This window comes from Narcine bancroftii, chromosome 3 (assembly GCF_036971445.1).
Source record: "Narcine bancroftii isolate sNarBan1 chromosome 3, sNarBan1.hap1, whole genome shotgun sequence".
In the NCBI taxonomy this organism is placed as follows: Eukaryota; Metazoa; Chordata; class Chondrichthyes; order Torpediniformes; family Narcinidae; genus Narcine; species Narcine bancroftii.
In genome coordinates, this window is record NC_091471.1 from 153,562,511 (window position 1) to 153,582,581 (window position 20,071).

Genomic DNA, 20,071 nt, shown 5'->3' on the forward strand with positions numbered 1-20,071 from the left:
ACAGAGGAGTGGTGAGAGGGGCCAGAGGTGGGAGGCTCTTGCAATACATTGGCTGCTTTCCCGAAGCAGCAAGAAGTGTCTTCGGAATCAATGGAGGGGAGGCTGGTTTGTGTGATAGTCTAAGCTGTGTTCACAGCCCTCTGCCATTTCTTTCAGTCTTGGGCAGAGTTGATACCATTTCAAGTTGTGATGCATCCAGACAGGATCCTTTCTATAGTGTATCCATAAAATTTAGTCCAGATCAACAACTCTGTCCTTCATCACCGCTCGATCAAGTCATTAAAAGTGAATTTAGCTTTCAGTTTCTAGGCAGAAATTCTTAATGTTCATCTTTCTTGTTGACATTCACTTTTAAAAAAAAAATTTTCTGCCCTTTCTGTCAGGGTGAAGTTGGAAGTCAAGGTGAGAAGGTGAGTCCTCCATTTTGGTTATTATATGCATTGCACAATTTTAAATCATGTATACTTCTGTTAGGCAGAGCACTGTTAAATTGTCTCTCTTTTCCTGTTCCTCTGTTGCTCAGGGCGATGCTGGTCCAAAAGGTGACAAAGGAGGAAAGGTAACACTCTGCTGAACAGGATGGGTGGGGAAGTGAGGGGAGAGCGAGGGATCATGTTAACTCCACTGTATGGCTGTGGAACAGAAGGGTGGGATTGAGAGGCTGAACAACAAACAAGACTCCACCTGAGTTTTAAATGTGTTCACGATTCCTTTATTGTCATGTATATAATACACAAAGTTTGTCAGGTTTTCCTGGTGGCTAATCCATTCACCGTGGATCTTTAGTCTGCCTGTCTCTGTTTTAGATGCTTTTGTCTTATTTATAATATCTGAGGGCCTTGAGAAACACAGGAACTGAAAGGAAGTTTGAAAAATCAATATATCCAAGCTAAACACAATCTACTGGAGGAATTGAGCAGTTCAGGCAATATCAGTGAGAGAAAAAGAAAGGATAGGGCCTCTTGTATGTCGTCGTTCACCACCTGGTCCACCAATCGCTACCCCACCCCCAGTTTCACCCCTCCCAGCCTGACATTATTCCAGCCCTCCCTCCACACTTTCAGTCCTGATGAAGAGTTCTGGCCCACAACGTTGACCAACGCTGCTCAACCTGCTGAGTTACACCAGCTGAATGTGTTTGGCAAAATACCCAAGTACATTGTCTGTGTCCAAGTTCACGTTCATCTTTTGTCACGTGACAAGGTGCAGTAAGAAAGTTTGTTTTACCTGCAGTCTAGTTAGACCTGCTTTGCACATCATATGTTCTTGTATCATAGTCAATTCTGTGTAATAGTCAATCCCTTTTTTTGGTTCAAAAGTTGTGTTTTTCATATGACCTATGTAAAAGTTGACTCTTCTATTTTTGGTCCAAACCGCCAACCTATCCGAGCTCCTGACATCGTGATGTTCTGTCCATTTGAGCTCCCAATACCCAAATCGTGGATTCTTGCCCCGACTGCCCTCCCATCCCGAATGTGGACTTACCACCCGGTTCCAGCCATCCAAACATCTTGAATGACACAGATACTTGCCGTAGTCAAAAGGATTGCCCATGTTCAGTTCACTTTTGGTACATTTACACGAAAGTTAATTTTCATGATTTTAAACAAGCCATCGATTATGAAAATAGGATAAAATGTAGACCACTCAGCCCTTCAAACCTCTGTTGCTATCCAGCATGACCATGAAGTTAAACAAAAAAGTATGTAGATGCTGGAGCCAAGTCCAATTGCCAAAGTGCAGGGGAAACTCAGCAGGTCACACAGCATCCATAGGAAGAAAAGGGAACCAATGTTTCGGGTCTGGATGTTCATCAGTTATAACCAATGCTTCAAGCCTGAGCCCAGGCTTGAAATGTTGGTTACCCCTTACTTCCTATGGATGCTGAGCGCCTTCTGAGTTTTTCCAGCATGTTGTGTGTTCCAATATAACCGTGACTGATCTGCAATACTGAAGCTTCATCCCTTCAGCACCATGATTCCCTTATCTTTCAAAAATGTGACTGCTTCCTCTTTAAATTCCGCCAATGATCAACACCCCATAACTGTCCAGGTCAGAGAATTCCAGATTAATTGCTCTCGTTAAAGAAAATTCCAGACATTGACCACTTTCTGCTCGAAGATGCACTGATGAACATTTGCAGGTTCAGCTTTGAACTAATTGTATAAGGCTTGTATCAATCCTTAAATTGACGGACACGTTGACTAATCCAACTTTAGACAGGCTGAGCCTTTCCTGTAGTTTCAGAGGTTAGGAGACTCCAATAAGCCAAATGCCGGAATATTATTTTTCCTCACACCACAGTTTTTTAAAAAAAATCTGAAGCCAGCACATTTCCTCTGCATATTGGTAAGTGCATTCAAAAATATCGACATTTGCCATAGATTATTGGATATTTTATTTCAAGATGTGGCTTTCGGGAGCAATTTCAAGTTTAGCTTATGGTCTAAAAACCATGAGTGAAAAATTACAAAAGATCATTCCTGGAGTGAAGGGAAATTATTTTTGATGAATGAAGGTTATCATTTCTTTTTACCCTTGTGCAGGCTTTGTTGTCATGATATAATCTCTTCGTTGTGGATAAACAAGAAACTTCTCTAAAAATCTAATCTTTATAGGGGGAAAAAATCTGCTCCTCTAATTTTGTGTCAAAGCAAAATTTGACTCTGCTCCGTTTCACTTTAATGAATGGAGAGATGTGAAAATGAAGCCTCACAATGCTCAGAATTGGTTCTTCAAACCAGTCTAAGGTCAAGTTCTATTTGTTATGGCTCCAGGTCATCATATCTCAAGATAATTATTTACAGGAGAATAATACCCACAATTATGTGAGAATTCGTATACATATTGGAATGTAATATTGACTTTCACTTCACCTTCCCCTTCATTATTCTAAAAACTATGCCAAGAGCTTCTGGAACATTTGTTATTTTTTCTATATTCCATTTCCGACATAGAAGTGCCTGGCTTCCCCTTCAGAAATAGCCACAGTAATGTATTAGAAATTGGAAGCTCATTTTGTGAAAAATTACCAAGAACTGCATTCCATCTTTTGTGGTTCAGTTTACGGAATCATTCCCGAACACAGGTCTTGCAAAGAGAGGACCCTGGAGATCAAAATTCTCCACAAAGCTGTGATTGAATGGTATGAAGCTGGAAATGAAAAAAGGAACGTGCTATCATTCATTTTGCAGTTTCACAGAAGGGTCAACTCCTGCCACCCAGAGTACAAGCCACAAGACAAAAGGAGAGTGGATGGGAGGAAAGTTCTTTTCCACCTCCTTCAATAGAATAATATTCAAGGTCTGAAATGTATCCTCTGTGAATGAACAAAGAGAAACTGGAGGGGCTCAGTGAGTCAGGCAGCAGGCATGGATAAAAATGATCAGCCAATGTTTCAGATCAGAGCCCTTAATTCAGATTTAGCCCTGTCTATTTTAAATATTTTCCCTTTGCCATTTCCACCCAGTGCTAGCAGTATCCCACATCTGCCCTGGCTCATTCCTCCCATAGGTATAACAAGGTCAGGGTTCCCCTTGTCTTCACCTACCACCACAACAGCCTCCACATTCAACATAACACTCTCCCCAATTTGGGCTGCCTAGAAAAAAATCCTACCATGAGACACATCTTCCCTACCTCTCCCCTCTTCACTTTCCATAGGGATCACTCCCTAATCAACTCCCTCATGCACTCATCCCTTCCCATCAATCATTCCCTTTTAACCTACCCCTGTGACTGCAAGCTCCTCCTTCTTACTATTTGGTATCCCAAACAATCTAAAATGAAGCAACACTTCACCTGTGAATCTATAGGGGTAATTAACTGCACCCTGTGCTCACGATGCTGCCTCCTCTACGTTGGGGAGACTGGACGCAGATGGAGAAATTATTTCATTGAACAATAATCTGCTCTAGCAAGTACCTCCCAGAGTCTAACCACTTGCATTCCACACTCCATTGCCACACTGACATTTCTGTCCATGGCCTCGTGTACTGCCAGGTTGAGACCACACATAGATTGGAGGAACAATACCTGATATTCCGTCTCAACAACTTCCAACCAAATAGCTTCAATATCAACTTCTCCAATTTAAGGAAACCCCCTTCCTCCCATTTTCTCTCTTTCTCCATCCATCTGACTCCATAACTTGAGTTCCCCAACCCCTTTCCTCCTATCAGAGAGCATTTTTCTCAGCCCTTTGCTTTCACTCCCCATCCTCTCTCAGCTCCTTCCCCCTCCCACTGGTATCAACATATCATCTGCTGCCCTGTGTTCCTCCCCACTTCCCCTCACCCCAACCAACTTCTTCTATGGGCATCTGACTGATTTCCAACACAGCTGAAGAAGGCCTGAGGTCCAAAATGTCGACCACCTACTTCTTTCCTCCAGCATCTTTGAGCACCATCATTGCGTCAGGCGTGTTTGTGACTCATTTGTGCATTTAGCTAAAATATTTCTTTGGAGCCTCGAAATTGGATCATTTAACATCTGTTTAAATCACACATAAGAGGGAATATTTCTTGACAAAACAGTGCTCACTGAGCAGACATTCTGTGTACGACTCATGAGGTGCTTCTGACAACAAATGACATGTATTTTCTCACTTACTGACATTTTTTGGATGAAGGCTGAGATCATTGTTGAATTTTGACATAAATGCAAGGACCACGTTGCTCTGAAATATTCAATGAAGCATCACCTGGAAAGTCCTTAGTTTGACATGGACATCCTGCATTCAGCATCTGCTGGCCTTGAGGGACCTAGAACCTCATCCCCAGTTATTTTTAATTGGAACCTTTCAATACAAATCACGTTGGAGCTGCATACTGTAACTTCTGCCTTATTGGCTATCCCACAGGGACAGCACAGTTAGTGTAGCAGTTGGCACAACGCTAATGCAGCACCAGCGACCCGGTTAGAATCCGGCACTGTCAGTTTGTACATTCTCCCCACGTCTGCACGGGTTTATTCCAGGCGCTCTGGCTTCCTCCCATCCTCCAAAACAAATGGAGTTGTAGGTTTGGCAGCATGGGTTTAAATGGCCAGAATCTACCATGCTGTAAATGAATTTTTTTTCAAATTAACAGTGTGGGGCCACTTGCACAGATGCCATCCTTCCATCCATTAACCCTCAACTCTATGGCAGCCTTTCAGATAGCTAATCTGCAGTTGCCTTGGAAGAGTTCCTTTGAATTCAAAATCCCTTTCTAGTAATCAGCAGCAGATACTCAACCAGGGGAACATTTTGTGCAGTCCCCATTGTAAATCGTACAATTTAGAAGGAGTCCCCACAGTATTGTTATTAATGCATTTTATAAATAGGTTGAATGAAGGCACACAAGCTATGTTTACTTAAATTGATGATGGGACAAAGGTTGATTGGGAAGTAAGTTGACAAGAGGACATAAGGACATGACAGAGCAAATTTGATCAATTAAGTGTCTGGGTGAAGAGCTTACATATGGTTTATAGAGTGCAAAATTTTGAAATTGCCCACCTTGACAGTAATTACTAAAAAGATGGATCTTACCCAAATGGTGAGAGCTTGCAGAGCCTGGAGATGCCAAAGCATGATATGTAAATAGCTGGTGTGCAGAAACCATGGGAAATTAGTAAAGCCAGCAGAATGTTGTCTTCTTTTGCTTGGGGAATTTTACACAAAGTTCAAAGGTTGTGTTTTAGGTTTACCTGGCATGTGAGAGCACATCTGGAGTAGATTGCCCAGTAGTGATCAAGTTTATTGAAGGAAGGATGTAAATACATTGGAAGCAGGCTACCAGACTGATGCTTGGAAAAAGCAGGTTGTCTCATCAGGAACCATTGGACAAGCTCGGTTTGTATTCCCTGGAATTTAGAATCCATGATTGATGGATAACTCAAATTCTCCATTATAAAATGGACCTCCATGCACATTTGAGCACTTGACTGAATTGGCCCAATCTTTAAGAGTCTGCTTGTCATTTTGTTTTTTTCTTTCTGAGTTGTCTTAGCAACTTCTGCCACTATAGCTAGAAAGTCATAGCTGTGAGGTGAAGATCCTATTCTCCACCTGCATCAGAATCTTCATATGAGAACCTGTATAAAGCAATAGGACTCTGATGGGAAGACAGATACACAATGAGGTTGTGATATTCCAAGGACAGAATTTTGGATTAAAAACAGTCAGTACGGATTTGTGATCCTTGATGATCTCCCCAAAAGAAAATGTCAGAACTTCAAACACAGTGGCCAGTGTTTCATCTCAATCTGTTCATCTCTCCTGGCCATCTTCCAGGACCCAATCTTATTGCTTGAGCTTAAATGTTCTTCATTTACATTTTTTTAAGAGATCTACAGCACGTAACAGGCCCTTTTAGCCCAGGAGCCCATGACCCCCACATACACCAACTAACCTACAATCCCTGTACATTTTTGAAGGGTGGGAGGAAACAAGATCTTCCCAGAGAAAGCCTACACAGACACAAGGAAAACATGCAAACTGCTAACTGCTATGCTAACCATGTCACAATAAACAAGAAGGATTTCACAGAGTCAAACAGCATGGAAACAAGCCCTTCAGCCCAACTTGCCATGCTGACTAAAATATCCCACCCATTCATCCAATCTAGTCCTATCATGATTTTATATACTTCTATGAGATTACTCCTCATCTTCCTGTGCTCCAAGGAATAAAACTTTAGTCTGCTCAACCTCTCCCTGAAATTCAGATCTTCAAGTCCTGACAAAAGACGTAGCAGAGACATCAATAGAGACATAAAGTATAAAAGCTGGGATTTTGGGATGAACTTTTATAAATCACCAATCCAGTCTCAGCCAAACTATTAATGGTGGTCACCATATGATAGGAAGGATGTAAAGGGTATTAGAGCAGGTCCAGGAAAGATTTACAAAGATGGTTGCTCAGTTGAATGTTGATTAAGCTTTTTGCATGAATCATGTGCCCTCTGTCCATGTTCATTCTGCCTCCATTTACCATTACTTTTGATTCAGTGATTAGAAAGCCATTTCTAAATCTGGTAGCTATGTGGAATAATACTGTTCTGTACCCAAAAACAGATCTGAGCTCTGGAATACTTACTTCGCGAATTTCTTCTGATGAATTTAAATTGAATTTAATTAAATTATTTATCGTCATGTGCACTATGTTATGATTTTAAAAACTTTGTTTTGCATGCTATCCAGGCAATCCAACTCATTCCTAAATTCAGCAGGTAGTGCCTAATAAAACAAAAATGTAGGGTGTAGTGTTATAGTAAAGCATGCAGGGTAGAATAAAAGAATGTGCTAATTATACCAAAACTACAATTAAACAGTGCAAGGACATTGCCTTTTATCAATGAGAGATCCATTGAAGAATCTGATAACAGCAGGAGAAAGGCTATCCTTGAATCTGGAATCTGGAAGTTTATGTTTTCAAATTCATATTTTCTGCCCAATAGAAGGGGAAGAGAAGAAAGTATGACCAGGGTGGGATGGGCCCTTCAAAATGATGACAGTTTTCACGAGACACCTGGTTATTAGAAAATATCTTTACCTTCTAAATATGCTTTTTTGGCATCAGGCTTGGGGCATACGTGTGCTATGTAGCTGGGAATAGACTGTTTCATGTTTGTATAATTTGTAAGATTTCAAAGCATGATTTAACATATCTGCATGACTATAAAACATATATCCCTGATCACCTTTAGCTTTCTGAGCCACTCGTTGCCTCGTCTTGTTACTCCATGGCATTTCCTATTTTACTAGTAAGGTCACATGATTTTTTTTTTTTTACTTGCCCAACAATTTGGGCTGAATCCACTTATCATTTAAGTCACATTAAAATATATCCCACAGCAAAGAATTCAAGAATCAACTCAAGCTGTGTATACTTGGATGAAGCTTTTAAATCAACAATATAGACCTTGACCGTTACTTCCAGTGTTCAATTCTTCATGCCTATCTTTCAGTCTTTGCTAGTCCTAATGCCTGTGGATTGAAAAATATTCCAATTTCTGTCTACTTCTGTGGACTTCTTTGCGGGCTACTGGATTAAGGAGCAAATTATGAATTTTAGAGCTAAATCCATCAATAGAACAGCCTTCTTGTACTATCTTTTGGCAGTATTTCATTCCGATGTATTTTCAATTGATCCTTCTGCTACACAATTTATTCACACTTAAAAAAACATTGAAGAACTCACAGTCTCAATTGCATATTCCTTGATTTGCATATATTTTGTCCCATTTACCACCTAAACTGTAACACACCCTAACCAATAGTTTCTTTCCAATGGCCAGTTTTCTTGTGTGTTTAATTGGTTATCAGCACCTCTCTCTCTTTCTCTCTCCCTCATGGTATGATTGACCTTAATGGCTGCTGTCTTGATAGTTGCAGATTTACTGACTCACGGAACGCCCAAGCATTTCTGGGGTTACTTCCTTTTCCCCAGTTCTAGATTTTTGAAATCTCATAGGCAGCATCATCAATCAGCAACGTTCAGCTAGTGCTTCGAAGTATTTCCTCAGAACACGGGTTTTTTTCTCTGAACCCAAAGCATGACAGTTGCTTTGACTATTCTTGTCAGCACTTGTTGTTCAGGGGGTGGTGTTCAATGAGCCGTTAATGTATAACTGGTGAGAACTGCTTTTAATAATCTCCAGCAGACACCAGGAGTTTCAGAACACATTAACTCTTACTGTAGCCTAACAACTACCACCTGTGCTAATGTCACATATATGTCGACGGTATTAGATCACATTACTCATACAACATTTACATACAAAACAATCCATTCCCCAAATGCTAAAATGATTCTATCCCTGAGGTTTGGGAACAAGAAATGGTTCTCTTTAGCAGACAAAGGAAGGACACCAGGATCTGTGCCGTATGTCTTTTTGAAAGGTGAAATTAAATATTTAGCACAGAGAGGGTAAAGACTACAAATTATTTGGATATAGTTTTATCATTGCCTTCAGAAACTATTGAGATTATCTTAAAAAAAAGAAGGTACAGGTGATATTCATTATGTGAACATATAATATTGCAAATGTTCTCAGTAAAACCAGCCTGTTTTTAATGAAAGTGTCTGAATGTTCAGTGGATTGAGTACAGGGTGTTTATCCCCACCCGTGCACACTACAGCAGGTCTTCACAGATACATTTGTAATATTTTAGCTCTGAAGATCATTTTGAGAATATCCATAAGCAACCATTGCAGCTAACTACAATATCGGTTGTATCCAGAGTCCAGTCCAGCATTGCAGATTAAATCTTTCATTGAAAGAAAAGATTTTTTGAATAAAGTGGGGGACTACTACAGATACTTTCTTCACTGTCCATCTCAACCGTGGTTAAAATGCTGCAAATTTCACAGAAGTCCACCTTTTATTTTGTCAGATACAAAGAGAAACCTAACTGAGATTTGCCCATTATTAATATTTCTCTAAAAGCTGCATTAATTTATACAATGCAGAAGTGCTGCAGAAAAAAGTAATCAGGCAGTTTAGGTACTGGGGAACATTTTCAATTACAAGTTAATAATCCTTATTTTTACTTGCAGTCTGGACCTTAAGCAAGTTAGTATTGTTTGCAACAACATCATCCCTGGTTCAAGGGATAAGGCTTGAAGTGAGCATATAATTTAAGATCAAAAGGAGTGCTGAGAGAGAGAGCTGCACTGTTGGATATGCCTTGCTTTGGATGAACCAATGAAGTCCTGTTTGCCCCATGCAGGTTTAAAGATGTCATGAGAAAAAGCTGGAATCTCTATAAATGACCTGGCCAAAATTATGCATGATAGATGGAATATAATGTAGAAAAATGTAAGGTCATCAACTTTGGTGCACAAAATAGAAAGGCAGTATTTTTTAAATGCCAACAGATGGGAAGTGTTGATTTTCAACAGAACCTGGACATCTTTGCAAAAAATATCAAGCTAAAATGCAGGTGAAACAAGCAATTATGGACGTAAATGGCATGTTGGTCTTTTTATGAAAAAATTTGAGAACTGAAGGGAAATGGCTTTTTGTGATTATGTGAGGTTTTGGTGAGAACACATGGAGTACTGTGCCCAGCTTTGGTCTCCATAAAAGGAGTAGAGTGAAGATTCATCAGAGTGAAGCTATATTTGCAATAGGAGGAGAAATTCATCAGGGTAAAGTTCAGAAGAAATTGAAGTTAACCATAAAAATTTACAAAATTATTTCAGAATTTAACAGAGTGGATGCAGGGACCTTGTTTCCCCTGGCTGAGGAGTTAGAACCAATTGTTGGTAGTCTTGTACAAAGGCTCAAACATTTAGGACTGAGATGAAGATTTTTTTAATCACCGAGTTGCAAATGTTTGGTGTAGAGGAAGTTTAGTCGTTGAGTTTATTCAAAAGACAAATAAATAGATTTGTGGATATTGGGGGAATCAAGGAAATGAAATGAAGGAAGAAGATGGTCCGAGAGTGCATGAGGAGGATACAATGAGATGTAGATGGAGTATAGAGGTAGGAAGAAAGATCTGGTAAAGAGAACATTGTGTGTGAAAATGTGAAAGCACCTATTCTGTCAGGAAAATTCAAAAGGGGCATATCATCTAAATGGTAAGAGGATGAAGAGGGATCGAGGTGTCCTAATCCACAAAAGGCAGGCATCATTAAGACCACATGGTGTGAACTGGTCTCTTTGCTGAAGGAATATTGTACATGAGTTGAGACAGTGCAGAGAAGATTTTCTGCACTGATGTCTGAAAACAGCAAGTTGCCTCATGAACAGATTTGGTTTGTATCTGCTGGCATTTAGACCAGGAAATGAGGACTCCGAGGGATCTTCAGGGGAAATGTGGGGAAGATGTTTCCTTCTAGGAGAGAATATAGAACCTAGGAATCACTGTTTAAAAATAAGGGATCAACAATTAAAGACCGATGAGATCATTTTAATTCTCTGAGAAGATGATGACTGTTTGAAAAGGGTGGTCGAAGCAGTGTTGTGTAAAGGCAGAGTTTGATAGATTCTTGATAAACAAGAGGTGAAGGGTTACCAGTTGGCAGGAATGTGGAGATGAGGTTGCTATCAGATCAGCATGAAGCATATTGAGTGGCAGAACAAATAAGAGGAACCGAGTGGCCAACTCTTGTTCCTAATACTTAGGTTCATAACTTCGAGTGATCTTGATAAATGGTGGCACAAACTTGAGGATCCAGATGGTCTGCACCTGCTCCCAATCCTTATGTTTTCATACCTAATTCAACACAGCCAGATGAAAATCCAGTTGGTGATTCAGTTAAACAAGAAAGTCTGCAGATGCTGAGGTTCAGTGGAATACACAAATGTGCTGGAGAAACAGCAGGTCACACAGCATCCATAGGTGTGAAGGGTACACCTGACAAAAGGCCTAGGCCTGAAACATTGGATACCCTTTACTTCCTGTAGATGCTATGTGACCTGCTGAGTTTCTCCAGCACCTTTGTGTACTACAGTGGGAGATTCATGTTAATTCCATTGATGAAATCTTGCTTACCCAGAATGGCTGCTGTAACAAACACTGCTAACAATTATCTTCCAATAACACTGGAGATCATAAATTTTGCTTGCTGAACACTTTTGGGTGTATTTTATGGACTTTGGGCTGCTAATCACGAAAATCACCTTAAAATTCTCCTACCGAGTACTTTTTTTTTTAGATGTAACCTATTTTTGTGATTTTCTGTCATATTTTAAGTCTGCTAGTACATTGCCCTGTCCAAGCAAGCCTGGGCATGCACTCAGTGCATGTAAGGCCAGCTGATTCATAACATGTTTCAAGCAGAGAAAACCATGAAGTGCAGCATTTCCTTGAAAATTCAGTTTCTGCGTTTGCACTTGGACGTCTTCCCTGCTATCTTAGTGCAGTCAGTGACGAACATGGTGAAAGGTTTCACCAGGACACTGCGACCATGCAAAAGTGGTATCAGGGCAACTGGAATCCATCAATGCTGGCTGACTAATGTTGGACACTGACACGAGAGGCATCAGATGCTGAATATGAACAAAAATCATCGGCAAAACATTTTTAGGTGAATTGAACTAACGCAACGTGTCAGCATCATGATGCAATTAAACCTGCTGAATTCAATAAAAGTCATTTTAATGTTTCTCCCACTTCCTAAGTGATGCAGCAAATCTGAAATTATCTTTGTGTTGAGCTTGAAGTTGTCTATTGTAATCCCCAATTTTTTTTTCAGGAAGAAAACCATTTGGGGGAAAAAAAATTATTGTCCAGTGTAATTAATTGTGTGAAATGGTTCGAAGTATTTCTGCAGAATGTGGATTTGTTGGCATCTTTTTATTATGACAGGAGTGGCTTGTGGTGGGTGATGTGGTAGCCTCTTACGGTTCTTTGAAGCCCCTTTCTCAGAGCTGCATTTTTCAGAATTCCAATTAATCCAGAGTAAATACTGGAGCTGTGTGAGAACAGGTTTGAAATAGAGATCAGAAATCTGTACTCTCCTAGCAAAACCAAATCAGATAAAGGCAGACATGAGTAGCAGCAGTGATTCCTTCTGATCCAGTTCATGGGCAGGATGCATTGAGGCTGTTCTGGCCTGAATATTTCCCTGAATTTTCCCAGGCGTTGATTAGTCACATGACCAAGCTCTGTGTGATCTCAGATATTTGCCACTTGCTAGCCACTTCCCAGTCTACAACACCAGCTGCCACCATTACTCTTTGATTCAAGGTCATGGGGTCGGAATATCTTTTCACAGATTGGCTTTTCCAGCCTTGGTTCTGCTGTTTCCACAAAACAACTTCTGCATTCCTTTCTCTTTTTTTTTTGTTTATTGCCTTTTTTTTTAACAGGGACACATTTTGCAGAGTTTAGCTGGAAACACTGGTGCTCTCAGCAGCTCCATGGCCCTGAACCATCATCATGCTCTCCTTCAATGTGCTCTGACAGCAGTTTTCATATAAAAGGCTGGGGAAAAGGAATCCAGATGCAATTAAAACTGATCCTCTTGTGTCTAAGGCAACTGGTATCGAAATAAAATTATTCCACGTCACCAACATATCAAGCAGCTACCGGCAATGTCTGAAGAGACTTGTCTTTGCTGTTTACATTTCTGAGGAGTCTGTTGTTACTTAAGCTGTCCACTGGAAAATAAATGACTTTCAGATGTGATCCTACAGACGGACAGCCTAACCCACTGTTGTGGGCGTCAGTGCAGTGAGCTACAGCAGGTGAGGTTGCCACTGCAGACAGACTGCAGACCAGCAATGCACTAGGGAGATCACAGAAATAAGAACAGAGGAAATAGAAACAGGAGTCAGTCATTTAGCCCTTCAATTCTGTTCCACCATTCAATAAGATCAAGGCTGATCTGGCGTGGGTTCAGTTCGACTTGCTAGCCTCATAACCCTTAATTACCCTATTCTTCAAAAATCTAACAATCGGTGGTCTTAAATAAATTCAATGAGACAATCTCTACTGTTTCCTTGGGCAGAGAATTCCACAGATTTACTACTCTCCAAGAGAAGTAGTTCCTCCTTATCTCTGTCTTAAATCTACTCCCCTGAATATTGATCCTCATGTCCCCTGGTTCCGTCTCACCTACCAGAACCAGCCTCCCTGCTTCCTTTCATGATTTCATAGGGTCTATAAGACTCCCTCTCATTGAAACTACAAGGATTGTGGTCCCAAGCTATTCAATCTCTCCTCATAAGCTAACCCCTTCATTGCCAGATCAACCTGCTGAACCTCTTTCGTTCCTCCTCCAAAGCCAGCTTATATTTTCTTAAGGAGGAGGCTACAATTGCACACAGTGCCCCGGGTATGGCCTCACCAGTGCCTTGTACAGTTGCAGCAGAACCTGCCTGTTCTTAAATTCAATCCCTCCAGCAGTGACGGGACAACGTTTAATTTGCCTTCTTGATTAGCTGCAGCACTGATGAAGTAACTTTTTGAGATTTGTGCACAAGCTCTCGCAGGTCTCTCTGCAGCACATCACGTGGTAATCTTTTGCCATTTAAAATTGGGTTCCGCAGAGGAGTCATTTTCCCCGTGTTAAAGAGAAGGCGGCAGAAAGCACCCTTCACTCCTGTTGGAAGTGGGCTTTCCTGAAGTCCGAAGCTACGTTGTCAGCAGATTCCTGAGTAATAACACCAAGAAGAGATTTTTAAAAATTCTATCAAAGTACTGGTGAGCTTGAACCACGAGATCAAATAATACAGGTGAATCAGCAGCTGCCATATCTTCATCTGACAGTCTGTTTACAGGGAATTGACAAGTGGGTGGGAATTTATGACCATACAAACTGAGACCTGAAGCAGGAATGCTCAGCCTTTTAAGGCAGCTCTGCTATTTAAGTCCATCTTGGCTGATCTGATTGTAAACTGAACTCCATATTTCCCCTCAACCTTTGTAACCTTTCATGCCTTGTTCAACAGGTAGCTACCTATGGAAACACAAAAGCGGTGGATGCTGGGATCTTGATCAAATAAAGAACAGCTGGAGGGCTGTGGTCAGATTGAACCTCGATAAAGGGCCCTGACCTGAAACCTTGAAACATTTCTCTCCATGAATGCTGCCTCTGGCCTGACTCCACTATCTGTTTCCCTCTTGCCTAACAATTATTCTCAGGCTCTGCTTTCACCTCCATTTGATGAAGAGAATTTCAAAGTCTTGAGACCCTTGGAGTAGAAATATTGCATCATCCCTGTCTTAAATATTTTAATTTAGGGATACAGAAATGGTAACAGGCTATTCCAGCCCACTGGACCGTGATGACCAAATACACCAATTAAACTGTAGATTTATTTTAAATGATACCAATCTTAATGAGTAGCTTTTAGTTGTAGATTGACCCAAAAGCGGATACATCCTCTCCACGTTCACATTTTCACTGCCCCCTAGGACCTTTTAAGTCTTTCCTTTCTAAACTCAGCAGCTACAACCCCAGCTTCTCTGACTTTTATTCATTAGACAAGCAGCCCAATCCAAATTGAGGAAGCTTTGCCTGAATTGTCCCCAATGCATTGGCAATAAGGGTACTGCATGGGTATTTTTCAGTTTCCTGCCAACATTAATTTCCACAGATGCTGTCTGACCTGCCAAGTATTTTTGCATATTATTCTCTTTTCATTTCAGACTTCAAGCCTCGGCATTTAAAAGTAAACTCCAGTTTAGTTTTTAGTTTCTTCCTGATCCAGTGCTCCTTCGAATTGCCACTTTGGTGTGAGAATCATGCATTGTCCTTCTGTGGTAATCTGTTGGGTTATGGGATGGGCTTGCTGTCATTGGCAGTGCCTTTTTCATTCCTTTGCCCAATATCACTATCGTCTGTAATTTCTGATGTCACTGCAAATTAAGCAAGGAGCGCACCTTAGCGGTTCGATTTATATCTGTTGCAGCAATATATCTGCATATCATAATGTGGGGTCACCATCATTCCTTCTTGGCATTTGTACTCAAAAGTAAGCTTATGGTCATTTTTCCAGAGAACCACAACTCTGGAATGGAATCTGGGGAAAGGCAAATGGTCTCCCAGACACTACAGAGGTGTAACTCCAGAACATCATGATGACTCTTTTCCCCAAGGGTGCAGGCCTGAAATGTTGGTTACTCTTTACTTCCTATGGATGCTACATGATCTGTTGAGTTTCTCCAGCACTTTTGTGTATTGCACTCAACTCCCAGCATCTGCAGAATTTCTTATTTAACCATTGACTTCCATTTGGATGAGTGGGGCATCAGAGCAGTTCAGACTCATCCCTGACCAGGGAAGGGATTCTCTAGCTGGCAAAGAGAGCTAAATATTCTAAACCTAAGGAGTTTTGTGTATTGGTCGAAGAAATGAATGCAAGCCAGGACATCAGCAGAACCCCTCTGATCACATTGGAAAGTGCCATTGGATCTTTAACTTTCTATCAGAGAGAGCAGACAAGTCTTTGATTTAACAATTCTTCCAAAGACAGCTCTTCCAGCCGTGCAGTGCCCTGTCAGGGATATCATTCTCAAATCTCAGGATTGTCAGAATCAAAATCAGAATTTGTCGTCATGAACAAGACATGAAATTTGGTGAAAAAATTCACACCTTACTACGTTACTATATATTGAAAACATAACAATAATAGAGCATGAAAAGCAAGGCAGTGTCTTTGGTTATTCAGGAATCTGATGGCAGTGGGGAAGAGGCTGTCCTTGTGCCACTGAGAGCTTGTCTTTAGTCTCCTGTACCTCAGCCCAATGGTAGCAGAATGAAGAGGGCTTGGCCTGGGTGGTGGGGGTCTTGATGATAGAGGCTGCTTTTTTAAGACACTGCCTTATGTAGATGTCCTCGATGCAGTGAAGTCTGGTGCCTGTAATGTCGCAGGCCGAGTTAACAACCCTTTGGAATTTATTCTTGTCCTGAAAGTTGGCACATCCATACCAGCCAGAATGCTCTCCGTGGTACACCTGTGGAAATTTATGAGGGTCTTTGGTGACATACTGAATCTCCTCAAAATATAGCTGCTGGCAAGCCACCTTTGTGTTTGCATTAACGTGGAGGCTCCAGGACAGATCCTCGGAGGGTGCTGACACACAGGAATATGAAGTTCTTGACCTTCTCCATGACTGAGCCCTCAATGAGGAGTGGGTTGTGTTCCCCTGACTTCCTCCTGAAGTCCACAATCATTTTCTTGGTTTTGCTGATGTTGAGCGGAAGGTTGTTGTCGTTACACCATTCGACAAACTGATCTATCTCCCTCCTGTATGCTTCCTCATTGCCATTTGTGATTCCCCCGACAACTGTGGTGTCATCGACAAACTTGTAGATGGCTTTGGAATTGTGCCTGGCCACACAGTCATGGGTGTATAATGAGTAGAGCAGTGGGCTAAGTACCCATCCTTGGGGTGCGCCTGTGTCGATGATCAGTGAGAAGGAAGCGTTGTTTCCAATTCATACTAACTGTTCTTCCAATGAGAAAGTCAAGGATCCAGTTGCAGAATGGGGTACAGAGGCCTTGAGTTTGTAGCTTCTTGACCATCAATGAGGGAATAATAGTATTGAAGGCTGAGCTGTGGTTGATGAAGAGCAGCCGAATGTATGAGTTGCTGTTTGAGGTGATCCAGAGCAATATTGCATCTGCTGTCGAGCGATTGTGACGATAGGCAAATTGCAGTGGGTCCATATCTTTACTTAGGTACATGTAAATTCTGGCCATGACCAGCCTCTCGAAGCATTTCATCACAGTAGAAGTTAGTGCTACTGGGGGTAGTCATTGAGGCAGCCCATGGTACTACTCTTGGGTACCAGGATGATTGATGCCCTTTTGAAGCTGATGGGACCTCTGACTGCCCTAATGAGAGGTTGAAAAAATCTGTGAACACTCTGCTGAGTTGGTTGGTACAGATTTTCAGTACTCTGCCAGGTACGCCATCCTGGTTTGAGTCAGAATTTAATACTGTGAACTGACCTCAGATGCTGTCTGTAATGAATTTGCAAGTCCTCTCCGTGACTTTGTGGGTTTCCTCAGGTGCTCTGGTTTTCCCCCACATCCCAAAGACATGCAGGCTGAAATGTTAAAAGAATTTAATAAAATATGCAGGGAATAAAAACATCAAATTAATGTAGGATTTGTGTAAAATGGGTGAATCGGTACAGACTTAATGGGCTGAAGAGCCAGCTTCTCTGTTGTATTTCTCCCTGACTCTATGATTTGGTTTAAAATATGATTTTAAAATTCAAAAACAAAATTATCATTTTGTCACTTTTCCGACCGGCTCTCTGTGACTAGGTGCAAACCAGTCGAAGACAGATTAAATCCTCTTCCTTCTGAAACCCTCCATCCCCCTCTCCCTGATGCCAAAATATCTCAGAAAAATAGCAAATCTGGTCAGTTGTGTGGACGTCTGGCTACTTCCCACTGAAGTCACAACAAAGATCAGGAAAACTTCCATGGTCTCATTTCTTTAATGATATATTTCCTACTTATTCTCAGTATTACGATATTTTCCATTGTGATTGTTGTAAATGAGTTACAGGATGCCAGTATGGTTAAATACGTGCCTGTGTGTTAGTGACCATGCGGACAATTACCCAGACTCAATCAGCAATATTTTGTTGATGGCTGTCTTGTATCAATAGAACATCATTAAGAATTTTTTTTACAGCTTTGACCTGCAGCTCTCTGCTCACAGCCTATGACCTGTATGAACCCATATGTCTGTGTTGAGTGTAATTAATCCCTGCTGTGTTTGGTCCAAATAAATGTTGATCATTTTCAATGGACATCATATACCTTGGTTTAGTTTTATGATAAATATTCATATTATGAATATATATTTTTTACACGCACGCACACACACAAAATATAGGTTTTTTTTAATAGATAGTATTTGGATATTATGTTGTAGAGGGTTTTGCGGAGAAAAAACTAACAAGTGAGAAGACTTGTATCACAAAATCAACACAACAGTAAATTTCATTTACTGTGACTCCGAATTAGCAACAGCATAAAATAAAAACTGCCATGTCTTCGTACAAAAATCTAAAATAAGAAAATAATGGGAAATCTCAGCTGATCGGCAGATACCTCATATCTGTGGCAAGAGAAGCAGAGTTAATGTTATAGGTCAGTGGTTCTCAACCTTTTCCTTTCCACTCACATACCACTTTAAGTAATTCCTATGCCATCGGTGCTCTGTGATTAGTAAGGGATTGCTTAAGGTGGTATGTGAGTGGGAAGGGAAGGTTGAGAATCACTGCTCTAGACCCAATTGTTACTGAAATATTTTGCTTGAGAAAAATTGTCATTTCCTTTGGAGTTATGAAACTGTGCACATGAGTCAATTAGGTAAAATTAAAACAGGGGTTTTCAAACTTTTTCTTTCCACCCACATACCACCTTAAGTAATCTCTTACTAATGGCATAGGGAATACTTAAAGTCATATGTAAGTGGAAAGAAAAAGGTTGAGAACCACTGTTAGAGGTCAAAGACCCAGTATCAGATCTGAGAAGGAGGCGAAAGAAGCTGGAGACACAAGAGATTTCAGATGCTGGGATCTGAAGCAAAAAGCAATTAGTCGGGCAGTATCTGTGGGGGGGATAAAATTGTCAATGTTTTGGGTCAAAACCCTTTACACAGACTGACAAAGGAAGCTCATTAAGGGGCTGAGAGGGTAAGGGAAGAGGGTTTTCAATGGAGAGGCTGTGACAATAAGGTGTAAGTGAGGTCATGTGGTCAATGAGAAAATGGGAATGGTTAAAGTGTGAGAATGTAGGCAAAATATAGAATGTGCAGCTGTAACGTGGAAGGTGAGGTGCTATTCCTTGAGTTTGTGATGGGCCTCGTTGTAGCAGTACTGGAGGCAACAGATTAGAGTGAGAATAAGATGGAGAATTAAAATGACAATCAATGGGAAGCTCAGGATTGCCATGGTGAACTGAACCCAAGAGCTCCACAAAGCGATCATCCAGCCTCCGTTTGGTGTCCCCAGCATAGAGGAGTATCGAGGAGTAGGATTGGAAGGGGTGCGAGTGAATCGTCACTTCACCCAGAAAGACTGGGTCCTCCCAAAGGGGAATGGAAAGGTGAAACAACCAGAGTTGCTTCCCCTGTAATGAGGACCAGGTAATTGGAGGCTGTGAAACAGCACCTCATCTTCCATCTAGGCATGTGGCAGCCTTCTGAATATGATGTTAAATTCATATAATTTCTCTGGATGTATCTGTTGTCCCGATTAACTCATGACTTTTATCCTTTTTTTCTAAAACCTCTGGGAGTTGCAACCTAGCCAGCCTGATCTGCCAGACATGTTCTGCATTCTACAACTCCAACAATTCTTTGTCGATGCTCTTTTGTCTTTGTTCTCGTTAATAACTCCCACGCATTCACCTACATGATATTGTTAAAACAGCCTTGCCTCTATAGTCATCCTGGATTAACACGATCAAAGGCACTCCCCCCACCCCCCCCCCCCCACCTGCCCTGCACTGCAACAAATCTCGTGTCTCCTTCCCTGTTCTGATGAAGGGTGTTTGGCTTGAAACATTCATTCTGGTTCTCTTCTCACAGATGCAGCCTGATTTTCTAAGTATTTCCATCTAATTAAGTTTTTTATTTACTATTTCCAGCATTTGCT

General features: G+C 41.1%; 1 protein-coding gene across 7 annotated transcripts in view; it reads left to right on the plus strand.

The window, feature by feature from the left end:
• The window catches only part of LOC138757692 (collagen alpha-1(XXV) chain), a 173,623-nt gene that overhangs the window by 58,698 nt on the left and 94,854 nt on the right, over positions 1-20,071 (plus strand). For all 7 annotated transcript variants that reach the window (XM_069925401.1, XM_069925399.1, XM_069925404.1 and 4 more), the window contains 2 exons: positions 384-410; positions 524-559. In XM_069925401.1, coding sequence (XP_069781502.1) covers positions 384-410; positions 524-559 — 63 coding nt within the window. The remainder of the gene's footprint in view (positions 1-383; positions 411-523; positions 560-20,071) is intronic.